The 16,693-nt window shown below is 55.3% G+C and overlaps 1 protein-coding gene across 3 annotated transcripts; it reads left to right on the forward strand.

Moving 5' to 3' along the window:
- Positions 1-258: 258 nt before the first annotated feature.
- Positions 259-16,669, forward strand: EPHB6 (EPH receptor B6). Of its 3 annotated transcripts, none has more exons than XM_042248951.2 (17): positions 259-555; positions 9,241-9,434; positions 9,706-9,770; positions 10,018-10,771; positions 11,450-11,605; positions 11,880-12,221; positions 12,330-12,454; positions 12,644-12,806; positions 13,042-13,156; positions 13,392-13,444; positions 13,891-14,010; positions 14,130-14,377; positions 14,635-14,808; positions 15,421-15,570; positions 15,790-15,983; positions 16,108-16,263; positions 16,371-16,669. In XM_042248951.2, exons 2-17 carry the CDS (start codon positions 9,335-9,337, stop codon positions 16,477-16,479), a joined length of 3,024 nt encoding a protein of 1,007 aa, XP_042104885.1. In that variant the 5' UTR covers positions 259-555; positions 9,241-9,334; the 3' UTR covers positions 16,480-16,669. The 3 variants fall into 3 exon arrangements, with proteins under 3 accessions (XP_042104885.1, XP_027824688.1, XP_042104886.1); XM_027968887.3 differs by having other exon boundaries at positions 9,244-9,434; XM_042248952.2 differs by lacking the exon at positions 16,108-16,263 and having other exon boundaries at positions 9,244-9,434.
- Positions 16,670-16,693: the final 24 nt, after the last annotated feature.

The following is a 16,693-nucleotide window of genomic DNA, read 5'->3' on the forward strand; positions in this document are numbered from 1 at the left end:
CCGGCCGGTTTTCATCCTCCGCGCCCACGTCCACCGGCCGGGCGCACCAGCGGGCCCGGGGCGAGCCCCGCGCCGCCACCCCGCTCTCCCCCGCGCGCCCGGGCCGCGCACTCGCTGCCGAGGCCCGGGAGGGCGGGCTGGGCGCCCCGGAAGAGGGGAGAGGGAGGGCGGCCCGAGGGGCCGGAGAGGGGCGGGCGGGGCTGGGAGGGACGCGGAGGGGGCGGGCCGGGCTGCGCTCGCTGCAGCCGCCGCTCGGGCGCAGAGCAGCGGGCGGCGAGCCCCGCGACCCAGCGCGGCTGCGACGAGCGCGACGCGGGCTCCGCACCATCCCCGGCGCCCCGCCTCCGGAGCAGCCCCTGCCGCCGGCCGCCGCCCCCCGGCCGCCTCGTAGCCCTGAGACCCTCGGCGCCGTGTGGATCCTGGCCGCCGAGAGGGGTGGGGGTCCCCGCGCCCGAGCGGAGACCCGGAAGGCGCCGGGCGAGCGCCCAGAGCCGCGCCTCCAGTGCGGGGCCTCGGGGAGGGCGCAGACCTGCGGAGCCTGCGGCCGGCGCGAAGGTGAGCCAGGGGGTCGCAGGCGGCGTTGGGGGGCGGGGGCCGGCGTGCCGGGGGACAGGGATGCAGAAGTCGAGGGCCCCTCCAGACAGGGCCTCTGCAGATCCGAGGGTCCTCCTGGGGGAGCGCTGAGTATCCCCCAGCCCACGCGAGAGCGAGGTTTGTGATGGGTGTGTAACTGGCCCACCTGGCTCCCACCCCACCCAACCCCTGCCTGTGCCCAGCCATAGTGACACCCCCCTAACCCTGCTGCTGCTGTCCCCCACTGTGTTTCTGGAGACACTTGGTTGGTTCTGACATCAGGGGTCCTGAGCTAGGGGTCCTGGAGGAGGCGGCTCCCAGCCTTCTGAAGAGGCTTGCCCACCCACTCTGACTCCGATGGCATCTCTCCAATCCCAGTGGAGCTGGGAGGAGCATGGAGGTTGAATGGGCACCTGCCCCCAGCTCCCCGCAGCCTATCCTGCCCCCCCACCCCCCTCACCACCCAGGAGCCTTGGAGTGGAGGGAAAGCTGGGTTCCTGCTCCCCAGCCCTGAACCCCAACTTGCAACCAAAGTCATTGCTCACTGCTCCCCGGACTCCACCCCCTCGCTTTACATCTGGGTGCGTGGCCCTGCCTGCCCAGCACCCGCACCCACCAATCTTGGCTGTCTAGCACTCTCTCTCCTCCCATCCCTGGGGGAGCTGGCAGGGGCCCAGCCTAGCTGATGTTGTAATGTCCCTGGCAGTGCCCAGGGAGAGAAGCCGCTGGGCCTGTTGCCAATCAGTTAACCCCAGGCCCTGCGCCCGCCTGGGCAACTTGACTCAGGCGCTAGAAAGGGGAGATGCTGGTTCGGTGGGAAAGGAGCCGTGGGACATGGGCAGTGCAGGAAAACTGCCCAAGTCATGGGTGCTGGGGTGCTCAGATTTGCCAGGTACTGTTCAGAAGGGCAGCTGGGCTTATTCAGGGCAGTGCACATTTTTGGTGCAGAAAGATCAGAGTGAGGGCTCCTATGTACCCACCTAGTGGCCTGGGGAAGAGGACTCTTTCAGAGTCTATTGGTTCACGAGGGGCGCGAGAAGATGGCCAGCACTGGCCGCTCTCATCAGAGTGCAGGGGAGCAACAGGCAGTGATGGGCTGAGCGTGGGAAGGGCAGGACCACCCCTCCTTCCCCTCCCAGCTGATCACTGTCTCCAGACCTGGGCCCTGGGCCCTGGGTCCCCAGGGCACTCCTCACTAGGTGGAAAGGGGATGCTGAGGTCTGGGGGGGCTTTGAGCCTGAAGTTTCTCTTTCTCCTCGCTCCCCTTTTACCTTCCTCTCCTAGTCCAGGTGTTTCCACAGAAGCAGCTCCTGGGACAGAACACAGTTGAGACCCTGACTAGGGGCGGAGTAGGGGCAGACCCAGGGCGAGAGGGTAGGGCTCATGGGCGTCTGCCACTCGCATGCAGGCCACTTGGGATCTGCAGGGATGTGCCTGCTGTCACACACACACACACACACACACACACACACACACACACACACACACACACACTCAGCATGTACTCTCCTGTTCCACACTTGGGATCTGCAGGGATGTTCCTGCTATCACACACACTCACACCCAGCACGCTCTCCTGCTTCACACCCGTTTTACCTCATATACACTCCATTACACACTCTCACACTTGAGCTCACAGGCACTGTTCCTGGCACTCATGGGCTTTCTTCCACCATCTTCCACTTACTCATCTCTCCTGCATATGTACCGATGGCCCCAACACCCTCCTTCATGCCCTTTTCCTGGGGCCACACGTATCCCCTCGCCGCCCCCCCCTCCACCCCATGGTACAAGCCTGAGTGGCTCATTCTAAATGGCTGTCTGGCTAGACCCAGACACTGCCTGCATCTTAAAAGCCTCCCCCAGCTCCACAGCCAGCCAGGGAGTGGGAGGCACATTTCTCTGCATCTACGTGCTCTGGGGGACATTCTCTGGGGCTGCAGGCCTCCAGAGACCCAGCACTGTCCTCTGCTAGGTAATCCATGCATCAGCTTCTCCGGCCCCAGGCGGCAGGGGCCAGAGGCACCGGAGGAAAGCCACCTCCTCACTGTGGGCTCTATATGTCTCCTTAAAGGCCACCAGGATCCTTTTCAAGGCGGGTGGCCGGAGCTTGGAGAGACAGCTACCAAGCCCATATCCAAGGTGGAGATTAAGGGCAGAGGCTGTAGCAGTAAGCTGAGCAAGGATTATACTGGAATTTCCTGCGCATTTAACAGCTGCAGAACAGGACAGAGGATAGGGCCCGTGGTGCAGGGCCCTCCCACGCTGGCCCTGCGACTAACAGGTGTGCAGACCAGCTCAGCAACCACAGCAGACACACCGGCCACTTAAAACCATTGGCCTCTTTGCCCTCGGGACCTCGTCTCACCCTGCTGGCAGGCAGGCTGCTCTGCCTCTGTTCAGTGATGCCCCGTGTGTGTTCTGAGCCTCTCTTTCTCTTTGAAGTTGCAGGTCTTGACATCACTGAGACATCGTTGATGTCATCAGTGCTTGACATCACTGACAAACATGGCATTATCATGGGACAATTTCAATTTCTTGGGAGAGAAGCTTAAAGGGATAAAAGTTATTTGCTTTTATTGTTGACATCCTTTCACTCATCCGTTCCCAGATCCTACTGTCTCTCTAGATCTGCTTTCACCAGATATCTGAAAATTTCTAGATATTTTGAAACCTAAAGGCCAAAGGCAGGGAGATAAATTGTAAAGATGTTATAGTAATTGAGGTTTTATAAATATTTTCCTTTTATATTTAGATTCTAAATGTGAGATTTTGCTTTAATTATAGAAATAAGATATGCTCATTGTAACAAGAAAAACAATTCAAGTATGTATAAGAGACAGTTCATAAGGGCCCCCCCATCCTCCATTTCTACCTCCTACAGTAACCAGTTTTAATGGCCCTATATATCTTTTGCCATACCTTCCTCCAAGCTCATTGGCCTTATATTACTTAATTTTTACAATTTATGAATCCAGGTACATAAATTATATTTAAGTCAGCTTGGTTTGTTCATAAATTTTCACATTTAGCATTTTAATGTGAGCACAGTTAACTTTTTAAATTCTTACAGGTTTACTCATGTATTTTTAAATCTTTCATTTCTATAGAAAACAACTCTCATAAGCTATGATTTATAAGCTAAGACTCTACACATCTTTAATCTTTGCCAGTTTGTGAAAACAAAATACAATCCTGATGTTATGAAACTGCCATGTTTTTAGTAAACTAAAAAAATGTACCAAGCTTGTGGCTATAGTGTTTTTACTGTATCCAAAAGATAGAAAATGGTATAACCAGATAAGGAGCTGAGACAAAAAAGATAACAAAAACGGATCTGGTCATGGAATGCAATTTTTATCACAAGAAACTTGGTCTAATCAGTCTCATTTTCTGAGCTATCGTTTTACATCCACATTTCTGCTGCTCCTGGTGTTTTTATTTTTAAAGCCAGTACCCATCTGAAATGTGAATGTTTTCCTGATGGAGAAAAGTCTTCTGCTTTTTCAGAGGTTAGCGGAGTTCTAAACCCTGACCACCTGAGCTGGAGAAGACAGAGAAATCTCAAACAGGTTGAAGGGAAGAGGCTGATGGGACCTGACCTTACAGAGGCCTGTCTCCCTCTGTGTGGCAGCTCGGATGTGATCAGCTGCTCCCCGGGCACCCTCCTGGACCAAATGCTGAAAGATGTCCTAGTCCTCAGCCATTGAAGGCACCTTTGAACATCAGGTTCTAAGTCCTGCCTGTTTTGTATTCTAGGCATGTAATGGAGCTGCGTGTTCTTGTCACTTACATTTCTGCCTTTGAATCTTGTTTCAAAAGAATCTGCAGTGGCAGGAATTAGTTGACAGCAGTTTCTCCATATCTTGGTAATGTTACCTCTATCCTTATTTTTATCCTTGCCATAGAGATACACTCAGTTTCTTTTTATACATTAAAAAATAAAAGACTTGGATTTATCTGGTTGGTTGGATACATAAGAGCTGACCTTACTTCCTAGTCTCACTCAGCAACAATTTTTTTCTGAAGAAACTTATTTATAACCATCTGTCTTCTGGATCCGAATCTAACAGAGGTCCTCATCAAACAGCAAAAGTACACTTCTGGGTACTTGAAAGTCCTCAACCATTTCTTTTTAATGAATACTTTGTTCTTTGTAACATTTCAAAAAATTACTTGCGGCAATCTACATGTGATGTCTCCACTTCATTGTTTTTTTTTTTTTTTCTTCCTGATTCCTCTTGACATTAGTAACTGAGGGCTTTAACTTGTTTTATAATTGCTTCTGTTCTTTTCTGGATCTTCTGGAGAGAGGCCAGCTTCACATTGTCATCTAGATGCATACTAAAGCTATGCAGACACCCTATTGGAGCCACAAGCTATTTACTTGTACTGTTGGTCATCAAAGCAGATGCTTGGCCATTCATCTTCTAGTATGTTCCATGCTTCACAGCAGATGTGATCGGCAGTGTGCATCTTTTCCTCTCATGTTTCACTGTCTCTCCAAAAATTCCCTGGTATCCAAAGTGTTCATTATTCCTTCTCCATGATTATTTGTCTCATTATAAGTTTAAGAAGACACAGTGCTTATAGTTTCGTCTTTGTACAGATTCCAGATTCCATCCGTGTTCTGACTGAAAGAGGCTATTTTAAAGAATATCTGCTGGCCGAATGGTATAATAGCCTTCACTGTTTAAAGACGTCTTGCTGGCATTTTCAGTTCTTGATAACAGCTTTCCTAAAGACTCTGTAACAGAGAGTGGGACAGAATCTGGTCTACTCTCGTGTGTGAAGCATGTCTTCAAATTAAGCCATTAAGATTGGGGCTTGAGGGGGGTTGTACCCACACCATGAATTACTTTAGGGCATTTCTTAAGCAGCCGTTTATTATTTTTTTTAATTCTTTTTTTGTGCAAAATTGCCATTTATTAGTTTTATGTTTGGATTATGTAAGAGGACTGAAATACGGAAACTATCAACATTTAAACAGCCATTGTTTATGGGACCATGCTTTTTACTTTACCATCTGGTTCTTCTTTGAAACATTAATATAATCTGTGAATGATTTTTGTAGCATTTGGGACAGTATTTGCAAATAACTTCTGCTTCTTAGTAATAATTTGCTTTATGGAAATGATTCTCCCCCCGCTCACCCCAGCTTTAAGAAAGTGAAGTCACTTAGTCGTGTGTGACTATTTGTGACCCCATGGACTGTAGCCCACCAGGCTCCTCCATCCATGGAATTTTCTAGGCAAGAGTACTGGAGTGGGTTGCCATTTCCTTTTCCAGGGGATCTTTCTGACCCAGGGATCGAACCCAGGTCTCCTGCATTGCGGGCAGACGCTTTACCATTTGAGCCATACTGAGATACAATTGACATAGAATATTGTGTAAGTTCAAGGTATACAAGGTGGAAATTTCCAGATGCTCCTTACTTGTCTCCATACGCCATAAACTGAACTCTTTATTTCTCATATGGTGTTCTAGAGGCCTGAAAGGTAAATTTTAGTGGCCGCTTGGCAGACTTTCACTCATGTCAGGCCATGCAGATGTACAGATGGTGTCTTTTCATGAAAATCACCTGGAGATAACACTGAAGGATTACAGCACATCCAGCATTAACTGAAAAAAGCGAGACTGGTAGGAATCAAATCATGATTTTCACATTTGTCAAAGTAGAATGTCGTTTAATAGTCTGGTCTCAGTTTCATTGTGAAATGTGTACTTTTTTTTGGTTCCAACTTCCGATTGGCTTTTATTTTTACCCTCAATCTTTGAGTCTTTTGAGCAACGTGCCTCTTGTTTTCTTCTCAAGAGAAATCAATGGCCTCTACTTCTCTTGTCCATGCAACTCTGCAACTCACAGGCTTTTGAGACTCAGTTGCAAGGAGAGAGAGAGCTCGCCTTAGACCAACAAGCAAAGAAAGGTCTGAGCCCGTTTTCCTTCACCGTGACCCTGGAGGCAGCCACAGCTCTTGGTCCTGTGTTTGTGAGCTGCAATGTTGTGCTTCTTAAGGCTGGAGAATGTTTTCTATAAAAACATAGCTTATCACATAGTCCTGAGAAACCATTTTGAGGGCATGAACATTTTGATTCATTTTACTGAATAGTTATTATTTTTAGATAATAATAGGGCTTCCCCGGTGGCTCAGATGGTAAAGAATCTCTGTGTAATACGGGAGACCTGGGTTCAGTCTCTGGGTCAGGGAAGATACCTTGGAGAAGGGAATGGCAACCTACTCCAGTATTCTTGCCTGGAGAATTCCATGGGCAGAGGAGCCTGGCAGGCTATAGTACATGGGGTCACAAAGAGCTGGACACGACTAAGCAACCAACACTTCCACTTTTCACTAAACAGTTACTATTTACAGATTTAAAATTTTGATGATCACTGAAAAATAATATGCATGCAAGATTTTTATCATTAATAGTTTCATCTTAATTAATCAATTTATTTATGGCCATTTCCTTTGGCATGTGGTATCTTAGTTCCCCCACCAGGGATCCAACCCACACCCCCTGCGTTGGGAGCAAGGAGTCTTAAGCACTAGACTACCAGGGAAGTCCCAAGATCTTAAACTGGAAAAACTAAAGGTTTATATAGCAACTTCCCATTAGCTATCTATTTTACATATGGGAATGTGCATGCTTCAGTGCTTCCTCCCACCCTCTTCTTACCCATGTGTCCAAAGTCTCTTCTCTATGTCTGCATCTCTATTCCTGCCCTGCAAATAGGTTTATCAGTACCATTTTTTGACATGGGACTCTGTGACAAGCTAGAGGGGTGGGATGGGGCGGTTTCTAGAGGGAGACTACATGTGTATTCTTATGGCTGATTCATTCAGGCAGAAATCAACCCAATATTGTAAAGGACTTAGCCTCCAATTAAAAATAAATTTCTAAAAACTGAAGGACAAGGAAAGAAAAAAATGAGGATATGAGAATAAATGTTTCTCGCGTTATTCCTCATGTTTTCCCTCTCCCTTTCTTCCCAGATTTTGTCTACCCTTCTTTAAGATCCTCACATACATGTGTGTATGCTAAGTCACTTCAGTCATGTCCAACTCTTTGCAACCCCATGGACCATGGCACACGTGGCTTCCCTGTCCACTGGATTCTCCAGGCAAGACTACTGGAGTGGGTTGCCATGCCCTCCTCCAGGGGATCTTCCCAACCCAGGGACTGAACCTGCATCTCTTTTGTCTCCTGTATTAGCAGATGGATTCCTTACCACTAGTGCCATCTGGGAAACCCCTTTACAAACCTATGTATTATATACGTAGGGCCTTCTTAGGCTAACAATGAGGAGCATACTGTATATGACTCTGCAGTGGACTTTGTACTTTCACTTGGGCATTGTTTCCATATCTATCAATACATAAACACTAGCCCTTATTCCTTTTGGAGGCTGTGCCATAATTTTTTAGTCATCTTTCTATTGATGAACAGTTACTTCGCTGTATTTTCCCTTACCAACAATGATGCAATAAATATATTCTTGTTCCAACATCTGTGCAAAGGGTTCCAGGTATAGATACCTGAAGGACAAATTCTTAGACATGAACCTGCTAGATAGACATCCCCAATGGTCCTTCTAAGAGTATACACCAACTCGAACCCATAAGAGTAGACACTAACTTGAACCCACAGTGAATACAAGAGAGCCTATTTCTCACACCTTCTCCTACTCAGGCATTGTTAATTTCATAGAACAAATGGCATGCTTCCCTTTCATTGTGAGTAAGCTAGGGAGCATCTTTCTATGCATATAAGGGCATACATTTATTTTTCTGTAAGCCAGAGAAAAAAACGTGCTGCTTGTAGAGAGAGGACCTAAATAGCTCCATCCCTTCTCTATCCTGACTGCTTTAACAGGCAGAAAGATTCTGCCTGCTCTTGCACCCTCCCTCCCTTCATACCCCGCAGCTCTCCTGCGGTCCCTCTCGCTTCACTGCCTCTCTGAAATGTCCTAGAGTGTCCAAGTCTGATGGGCGTTGGGAGGTGTTGGGGAGAGGGGACCGCATGTCCCCCCAGGGAAGGAGTAGCTTGTAACTCCCCTGCTTTTAATGAGAAGCATCTTCTGACTTTCTATACAGGGCGACCTTAGGAGGAAGGGAGGAGAATAAATGAAGAGAAAGAACTTGAATAGCTCCTTCCAGAAGAAAAGGGGTACAACTGGCTCAGAGCTACCCTGTGCTCTAAGTTGTTTAGTTGTCTAGCTCAGTCATGTCCAACTCTTGCGACACCATGGACTGTAGCCTGCCAGGCTCCTCTGTCCGTGGAGATTTCCCAGGCAAGAATAATGGCGTGGGTTGCCATTTCCGTCTCCGGGGCATCTTGCTGACCCAGGAATCAAACCCGCGTCTCCTGCCTTGCAGGCAGATTCTTTATCACTGTGCCACCTGGATCAGGGAGGGCCACAGATGCTCAGAGATGGGTCGCCCGCACAGCGTAGGAGGTAGACCAACTGGGCATGTGGTCCCCCAAGATGGTGGACTTAACACAGGTCAGGAGGGATTGGGCTTCCTGCTCGCCCCACCCATGGTTGGTGCTGGGGCACTTTGAGAGCTTCAGGGGGAGACCCAGGGCCAGGTTTTGGAGGCTGTACCAACTGTGAAGCAGTGCAGTTACTTCTCACTGACCTCTTCTTTCCTTTGTATCTGGAAGCAGGCTCGGCTGCAGACTCCAGCCTTGCAAAGCGGCAGCCCCACTTGGGAGCAGGGTGGTGGCAGGGCCACGGTGGGAGCCCTGAAGATGCCTCATGGCTGCTGAGGGGGCTGCCCCGCCAGGGAGCAGAGCGGTGGGCATGGTCAGCAGCCTGTGGGTTCTAGCCCTGGTGTCCTCAGTCCTGGCTCTGGAAGGTAAGTGGGGAGGGGAGATGGAGGAAGTCCCACCTGCTCGTAGAGACCCAGCACATGTGGGAAGTGGGAAGGATTCAGAAAAGAGTGAGACATCAAGAGAGGAAAAGGTATGGGGAAAGTTTCAGAGAAGGGCTCCCAGGAGACAATCAGGCTCCTGTTGGTCACTTAAATGAATCTGGGAGGAAAATTCTCTTCCCAGTGGGGCTGGGGTGGGCTTAGCCCTGCAGGCTGAAGACCTGGCCACTGAGTGTCGCTTCTTGTCTCTGGGCAGAGGTGTTGCTGGATACCACTGGAGAGACATCTGAGATTGGCTGGCTCACCTACCCACCAGGTGGGGTGAGTATTACTCTTGTGTTCTGAGCCCGCTGCCCCTCCCCATGCCCCATTCAGAAGCTCTGTGATTCTGGGGAGGAAACCCTCAGTGGAGATGGCTGGGCTAAGAGGTCTGCCCTCCAGAGGAACAGGACTTCAGGGGCTTTGCATGTGCTTAATTCTAAGATGGGCTGGAAGGGATATGCCCCACGTCCCTGCCCCCTATGGACCCAGGAGCCGCTAACCATGCCTCTGTGGTTCCTCCCTGCAGTGGGACGAAGTGAGCGTTCTGGACGACCAGCGACGGCTGACTCGGACCTTTGAGGCATGCCATGTGGCTGGGGCCGCTCCAGGCCCAGGGCAGGACAACTGGCTGCAGACACACTTTGTGGAGCGGCGAGGGGCCCAGCGGGCACACATCCGACTGCACTTCTCAGTGCGGGCCTGCTCCAGCCTGGGCGTGGCGGGGGGCACCTGCCGGGAGACCTTCACGCTTTACTACCGCCAGGCCGAGGAGCCGGATGGCCCTGACAGCATCTCCTCCTGGCACCTCAAACGCTGGACCAAGGTGGACACGATCGCGGCAGATGAGAGCTTTCCTGCCTCCTCCGCCTGGGCAGTGGGCCCCCCGCGGGCCGGGCAGAGGGCAGGGCTGCAGCTGAATGTCAAGGAGCGGAGCTTCGGGCCCTTGACCCAGCGCGGCTTCTACGTGGCCTTCCAGGACACCGGGGCCTGCCTGGCCCTCGTGGCCGTCAAGCTCTTCTCCTACGCCTGCCCCTCTGTGCTCCGCGCCTTCGCCTCCTTTCCTGAGACGCAGGCCAGTGGGGCCGGGGGGGCCTCCCTGGTGGCGGCCGTGGGCACCTGTGTGGCACATGCGGAGCCGGAGGAGGATGGAGCAGGGGGCCAGGCAGCGGGCAGCCCCCCAAGGCTGCACTGCAACGGGGAGGGCAAGTGGATGGTTGCCGTCGGGGGCTGCCGCTGCCAGCCGGGGCACCAGCCTGCGCGGGGAAACAAGGCCTGCCAAGGTGAGACCCCTGCTCGCTTGCACTTGAGATCGCTCATGAACGGGTCCACACTTCATTTTGTACCCCCTGCCCAAAGGTCAACAATAAGCTGTTTTAGGAAAGGACCCTTGTTTTCTCCAGATTTATTTCCTAAAGCACCCAGGCTTGCTTTCATCCACTCATCTGAAACTTCTGGAACTTTCTGGAGAATTCCACAGCACTTGCTGGGGCTCCCAAGGCTACAGGCTTCTGAAGGGATGGCGATGAAGGGCGTTGAACTCCTGGGCTGTTGTGGGATGGGGCCCTTTGTCTGCGTTTGCTGTCTAGCTAGGGATGGATCATTGTCCCGGGAGGCAATGGGTACAACTGAACAGGGTGATTCTGCTGTGAGTGCAGGCTGCAGACAGCCTCTGCAGAGGCAGGTTGTGAAGGCAGACCAGGCCCTGCCTCTAGTGCCTGGCCTGCTGCAGCCCCCACCACACAGGACCTTTTCCATCAATGGAAATGTAATTCCACCCCCAGCAAAATGGCAGAAGTCGTGTCAGGATCTGCCGGAAGGAGGCGGAGAGGGAGGAGAGGGGTGAGGAGGAGAGGCAGATCTCGGGAGGAACGGCAGGCCTGGGGGAATGGCAGTGCCAGTGTTGAGGGGGCTCAGGATGGCAGAGTGGACCTGAGGCTGCTCCCTTCTCTGACCCTTAGCCTGCCCTCGGGGGTCCTACAAAGCCTTGGCTGGGAATGCCCCCTGCTCACCATGCCCTGCCCGCAGCCACGCCCTGGCCCCAGCGGCCCCTGTGTGCCCCTGCCTGGAGGGCTTCTTCCGGGCCAGTTCAGACCCCCCAGAGGCTCCCTGCACTGGTGAGTCCCCCACCCACCCCAGGGATGGAATTGGGATGCAATGGGGCCAGGAGAGGGTGAGCCTGAGGGCACAGGGGTGGCTGGTCGGCATTTGCAGTGACTTTTTCCTCCTCTGTCCTTGCTTTCTTTCCCCACCACCTTTCCCTGCTGCTCCCCTCCGGCCCACCTGCTCCCTCCCTCCACTGCCTCCTTCCTTCTTCCTTCCCCCATCACCCCCGCCCCGGAACTCCCTACTCCCTGGTCCTTGTCCGCCTCACACGCGCGGTCTCCCCAGGCCCCCCGTCAGCCCCCCAGGAGCTGTGGTTCGAGGTCCAGGGCTCTGCCCTCATGCTGCACTGGCGCCTGCCTCGGGAGCTTGGGGGCCGCGGGGACCTGCTCTTCAACGTGGTGTGCAAGGAGTGCGGAGGGGCCGGGGGCCAGGGCCCTTGTCGCCGCTGTAGGGACGAGGTGCATTTCGACCCCCGCCAGAGGGGCCTGACTGAGAGCCGCGTGCTCATCGGGGGGCTGCGGCCACACGTACCCTACATCCTGGAGGTGCAGGCTGTCAACGGGGTGTCGGAGCTCAGCCCCGACCCTCCCCAGGCTGCAGCCATCAATGTAAGCACCAGCCACGCAGGTGAGCCTCAGCTGCCCCTAAGCTTCCGGTCTCCTCCTTAGAATGCCCCCGTGCCCCACTCCTGCTCTCCAGCCCGTGGAAACCCCACTAATATCACCCCCTCACCAGTTCCCTCCGCAGTCCCTGCTGTGCATCAGGTGAGCCGCGCCTCCAACAGCATCACCGTGTCCTGGCCGCAGCCTGACCAGACCAACGGAAACATCCTGGACTATCAGCTCCGCTACTATGACCAGGTAGGGAGCAGAGGGCGCCCCTGGCGGGGCTGGTGGGAAGTTCCAGGGGCCCCACAGTGGGGCGAGAGGTGGGGGGACCGGAGTGGTGCCTCAGGGCCCTGCAGCAGGGGAGTGGGGAATGTGGGAGGCGGGCGGGGGGACCAGGACCCCACGGCCGGCAGGGAGTGAGTGGCTGTCGCCCCCCTCCAGGCAGAAGATGAATCCCACTCCTTCACCCTGACCAGCGAGACCAACACGGCCACCGTGACGAAGCTGAGCCCCGGCCATATCTACGGCTTCCAGGTGCGGGCGCGGACAGCCGCGGGCCACGGCCCCTACGGGGGCAAGGTCTACTTCCAGACGCTGCCTCAAGGTGAGGGGAGGCCTGGGTGGGGTGGGGGCAGCCCGAAGGGATGGTGAAAAGGGCTTGGGGACCATCCAGACCTTGTACCTTCACCCTGACCCTCCAGACCAGGAGAGTGTCTGCTCCTTGATCTTCAGTTCCATGGTGGGGTGAGGGGTGGTGCAGGTAGGTGGTTGCATGAGGGAAGGATGCTCCGGCATGTGAGATCTTACTCACCTGTGCCCCTGGGCGGCTGGTTCTCCAGGTGAGCTGTCCGCTCAACTTCCCGAGAGGCTTTCCTTGGTGGTTGGGTCCATCCTGGGGGCGCTGGCCTTCCTTCTGCTGGCGGCCATCACTGTGCTGGCTCTCGTCTTCCAGAGGTAAGCCCCTCCCCGCCACGGCCGGGTACCACTCCCTCCACATGCCCCCAAGTCCTGACAGCCCCGGAGTTCCCCAGGGAAACCCCCACCAGCACCCTCTACCCCCAGCAGCCCTGGCCCCTCGGTCTGGCTGTCTCCCGCCCCAGAACCCTGGCAGGACCTTGGCCTCTGTGGGGTGGACTGGGGAGGGGACAGGCGGGAGTGTGACTGCAGGACTGTGGTTTTTGTCCCCCAGGAAGCGGCGTGGAACTGGCTACATGGAGCAGCTGCAGCAGTACAGCAGCCCAGGTGGGGGTGGGGCCGGGAGGTGGGGGCGGGGCCGGGAAGTGGGGGCGGGGCCGGGAAGTGGGGCGGGGCCGGGGAGTGGGGCGGGGCCGGGGGTGGGGCGGGGCCGGGGAGTGGGGGCGGGGCCGGGGGTGGGGGCGGGGCCGGGGGTGGGGGCGGGGCCGGGAAGTGGGGGCGGGGCCGGGAAGTGGGGGCGGGGCCGGGAAGTGGGGGCGGGGGAGTTGGAATCAGAAGGCCTGAGAAGGAAGGATGAAAGAAGTGGGGCGCGAGGGGGTGGAGGAATGGGACAGTGAGTCTGGGACAGCTGAGAATGGTCCAGGGGTACCCCCGGGTGGGGCCTGGCCCCCCAGGTTGCGGGCAGCTCCTTGGTGCCATCTTTGGAAGTGAGAGAGCAAGCCTGGGGTGTGTGGGGACGTCCCTTCTTCATGGACCACCCCCTACACCTGCAGGGCTTGGGGTGAAGTACTACATCGATCCTTCCACCTACGAGGACCCCTGCCAGGCCATCCGAGAATTTGCCCGGGAGGTCGACCCCACGTACATCAAGATCGAGGAAGTCATTGGGGCAGGTACCGCATGGGAGCAGAGGAGGGCATGGAAGGGGGTCCCAGGAGGGTCCCTTCTGAACAGGGTAGGACACCTCGAGTCCTTCCTGGGGAGCCCCCCCAGCCTACACCTGCTCCCCCAGGCTCCTTCGGGGAGGTGCGCCGGGGCCGCCTGCAGCCCCGGGGATGGCGGGAGCAGTCCGTGGCCATCCAGGCCCTGTGGACCGGAGGCGCCGAGAGTTTGCAGATGGCCTTTCTTGGCCAGGCCGCCATGCTGGGCCAGTTTCAGCACCCCAACATCTTGCGGCTAGAAGGCGTGGTTACCAGGAGTCGGCCCTTCATGGTGCTGACGGAACTCATGGAGCTGGGCCCCTTGGACAGCTTCTTGAGGGTCAGTCAGGCTGGTGGTGAGGCGGTGCTGGCGGCGGGAGGCTTGGGCCGGGAAAGTGGGCAGTTCTTAGCTGTCTGGGACCCATAGCCCCATCCCTCAGGTCCCTCCTGCCTCTGGGGTCTTCAGCCTTCATTCTCAGGCCATTCTGATTCCAAATGGCCCTTGCCCTGGGGTGCCAGTGTGTCTGTGTGATGTGTCTACGTCCCCCACCCCCCGCCACTTTTGCTGACCTCTGTTCCCCTCCGACCATCCCCCAGCAGCGGGAGGGCCAGTTCAGCAGCCTGCAGCTGGTGGCCATGCAGCGGGGCGTGGCCGCTGCTATGCAGTACCTATCCAGCTTCGCCTTCGTGCACCGCGCACTCTCTGCTCACAGCGTGCTGGTGAACAGCCACCTGGAGTGCAAAGTGTCTCGTCTGGGCCGCAGTCCTCAGGTGAGAGCATGGCCTCGGGGGCCCGGCCTCTCTCGGGGGTGGGGGTGGGGTGGCCATGCAAAGTGGCTCCACTCGGCTGGCCGCAGTCCTCAGGTGAGGGCACAGCCTCGGGGGCCGGCTTCTCTCAGGCTGGGGGCGGGGGCGGGGGGGGGGGGTTGCCAGAGGACAAGCTGGAACCAAGGGTGGTGGATGCCTCAGGTGGCGAACCTTAGAGTCTGAAGGGGTGGAGCTCACCTGTGTAGTGGAGCAAACCGAGGGCGAAGGGGCACAGCAGGACATCAGGAATGGACTAAGGACACTGAGGGAGAGAGGGGAGTCCCTAGAACCACCTCCTGCCCTTCCCTAATGCTGACCAGTGTCAGAATCCCTGGATACCAGTCCACACACCACCCTCAAGCTCTGTGACTTTGCACAAGTTTGTATTTCTCTACGTCTCAGCCCCTGTACCTGCAAAAATGGAGACAACGCCATCGGTGATACAGGGTCATCACAGGATTAAACGAGATGCTTGCTGTGAAACCCTTAATGCCCATCTGAGCACGTAGTAGCTGCTCAGTAACTAGGACCACGGCTCTGATTATTGCTATTGTTACTTTCAACCTTATCCCGCAGGGCCCAAGTTGTATGCTCCGCTGGGCGGCTCCAGAGGTCATCGCACATGGGAAACATACAACATCCAGTGATGTCTGGAGCTTCGGGATAGTGATGTGGGAAGTGATGAGTTATGGAGAGCGGCCCTACTGGGACATGAGTGACCAGGAGGTGAGCTCATGACCTGGACAGTGATGATTCCCCACCCCTGTCCGTCCAACCCACCAGCCTCACAGACTCAAATATTCTAAGCCCTCCATCCTGGAATACATTCGCGTTCTAAGACCTCACGGGTTTCACAGCTCCTTTCCAGCCTCATGCTTCCCTAACGACACATTCTTTTCCACTAGCAATAGCCTCTCAGCACTGTCTTCTTCCTCTAATCCCCAGGTGCTAAATGCAATACAGCAGGAATTCCGGCTGCCCCCGCCTCCAGGCTGTCCGCCTGGACTGCACCTGCTTATGCTGGACACTTGGCAGAAGGATCGTACCCAGCGACCTCACTTTGACCAGCTGGTGGCCGCATTTGACAAGATGATCCGCAAGCCAGACACTCTGCAGGCTGGCGGGAGCCCTGGGGACAGGTCTGGAGCTTTGGTGTTAGAGCCCGGGAGAGCCAGGGAGGGTTGATGCAGACCCACAGAGGAAACTGAGCAGAGGGGACAAGGATGAAGAGGAGACTGTGACCTGCCTGCCCCTCCCTCCCAGACCTTCCCAGGCCCTGCTGAATCCCGTAGCCCTGGACTTTCCATCTCTGGACTCCCCTCAGGCCTGGCTGTCGGCCATTGGCCTGGAGTGCTACCGGGACAACTTTTCCCAGTCTGGCCTCTGCACCTTCGGTGATGTGGCTCAGCTCAGCCTGGAGTAAGCCAGGAGGGTCTGGGAGGGGAGCCTCAGCCCAGGGCCAGGGGTGGGGCCCAGGGTCTTGGAGACACGGGCCCCAATTGTTTTTCCCTTCTGTCCCCCTCTAGAGACCTGCCCGCCCTGGGGGTCACCCTGGCCGGCCACCAGAAGAAGCTGTTACACCACATTCAGCTCCTGCAGCAGCACTTAAGGCCGCCGGGCCCCGTGGAGGTCTGAGGTCTGGGCGGGAAGCTACAACGTGAGGATGCCTGTAACCAAGTCCTGGATGAGAGTCCCAGGGGGGCCAAGGGAGATGTGAGCCCGGCTCCATGCCTGCCAGCCACACACTAAACCCAACCCTTGGGGCACCTCCCTCCCCGGTCCTCCACTGCCCTCCCCACATTAAAGGGAAAGAAGGGATTTTGCACATCGGAGTAGTGGTGAGGCCCTG

This window comes from Ovis aries, chromosome 4 (genome assembly GCF_016772045.2).
Source record: "Ovis aries strain OAR_USU_Benz2616 breed Rambouillet chromosome 4, ARS-UI_Ramb_v3.0, whole genome shotgun sequence".
Classification (NCBI taxonomy): domain Eukaryota; kingdom Metazoa; phylum Chordata; class Mammalia; order Artiodactyla; family Bovidae; genus Ovis; species Ovis aries.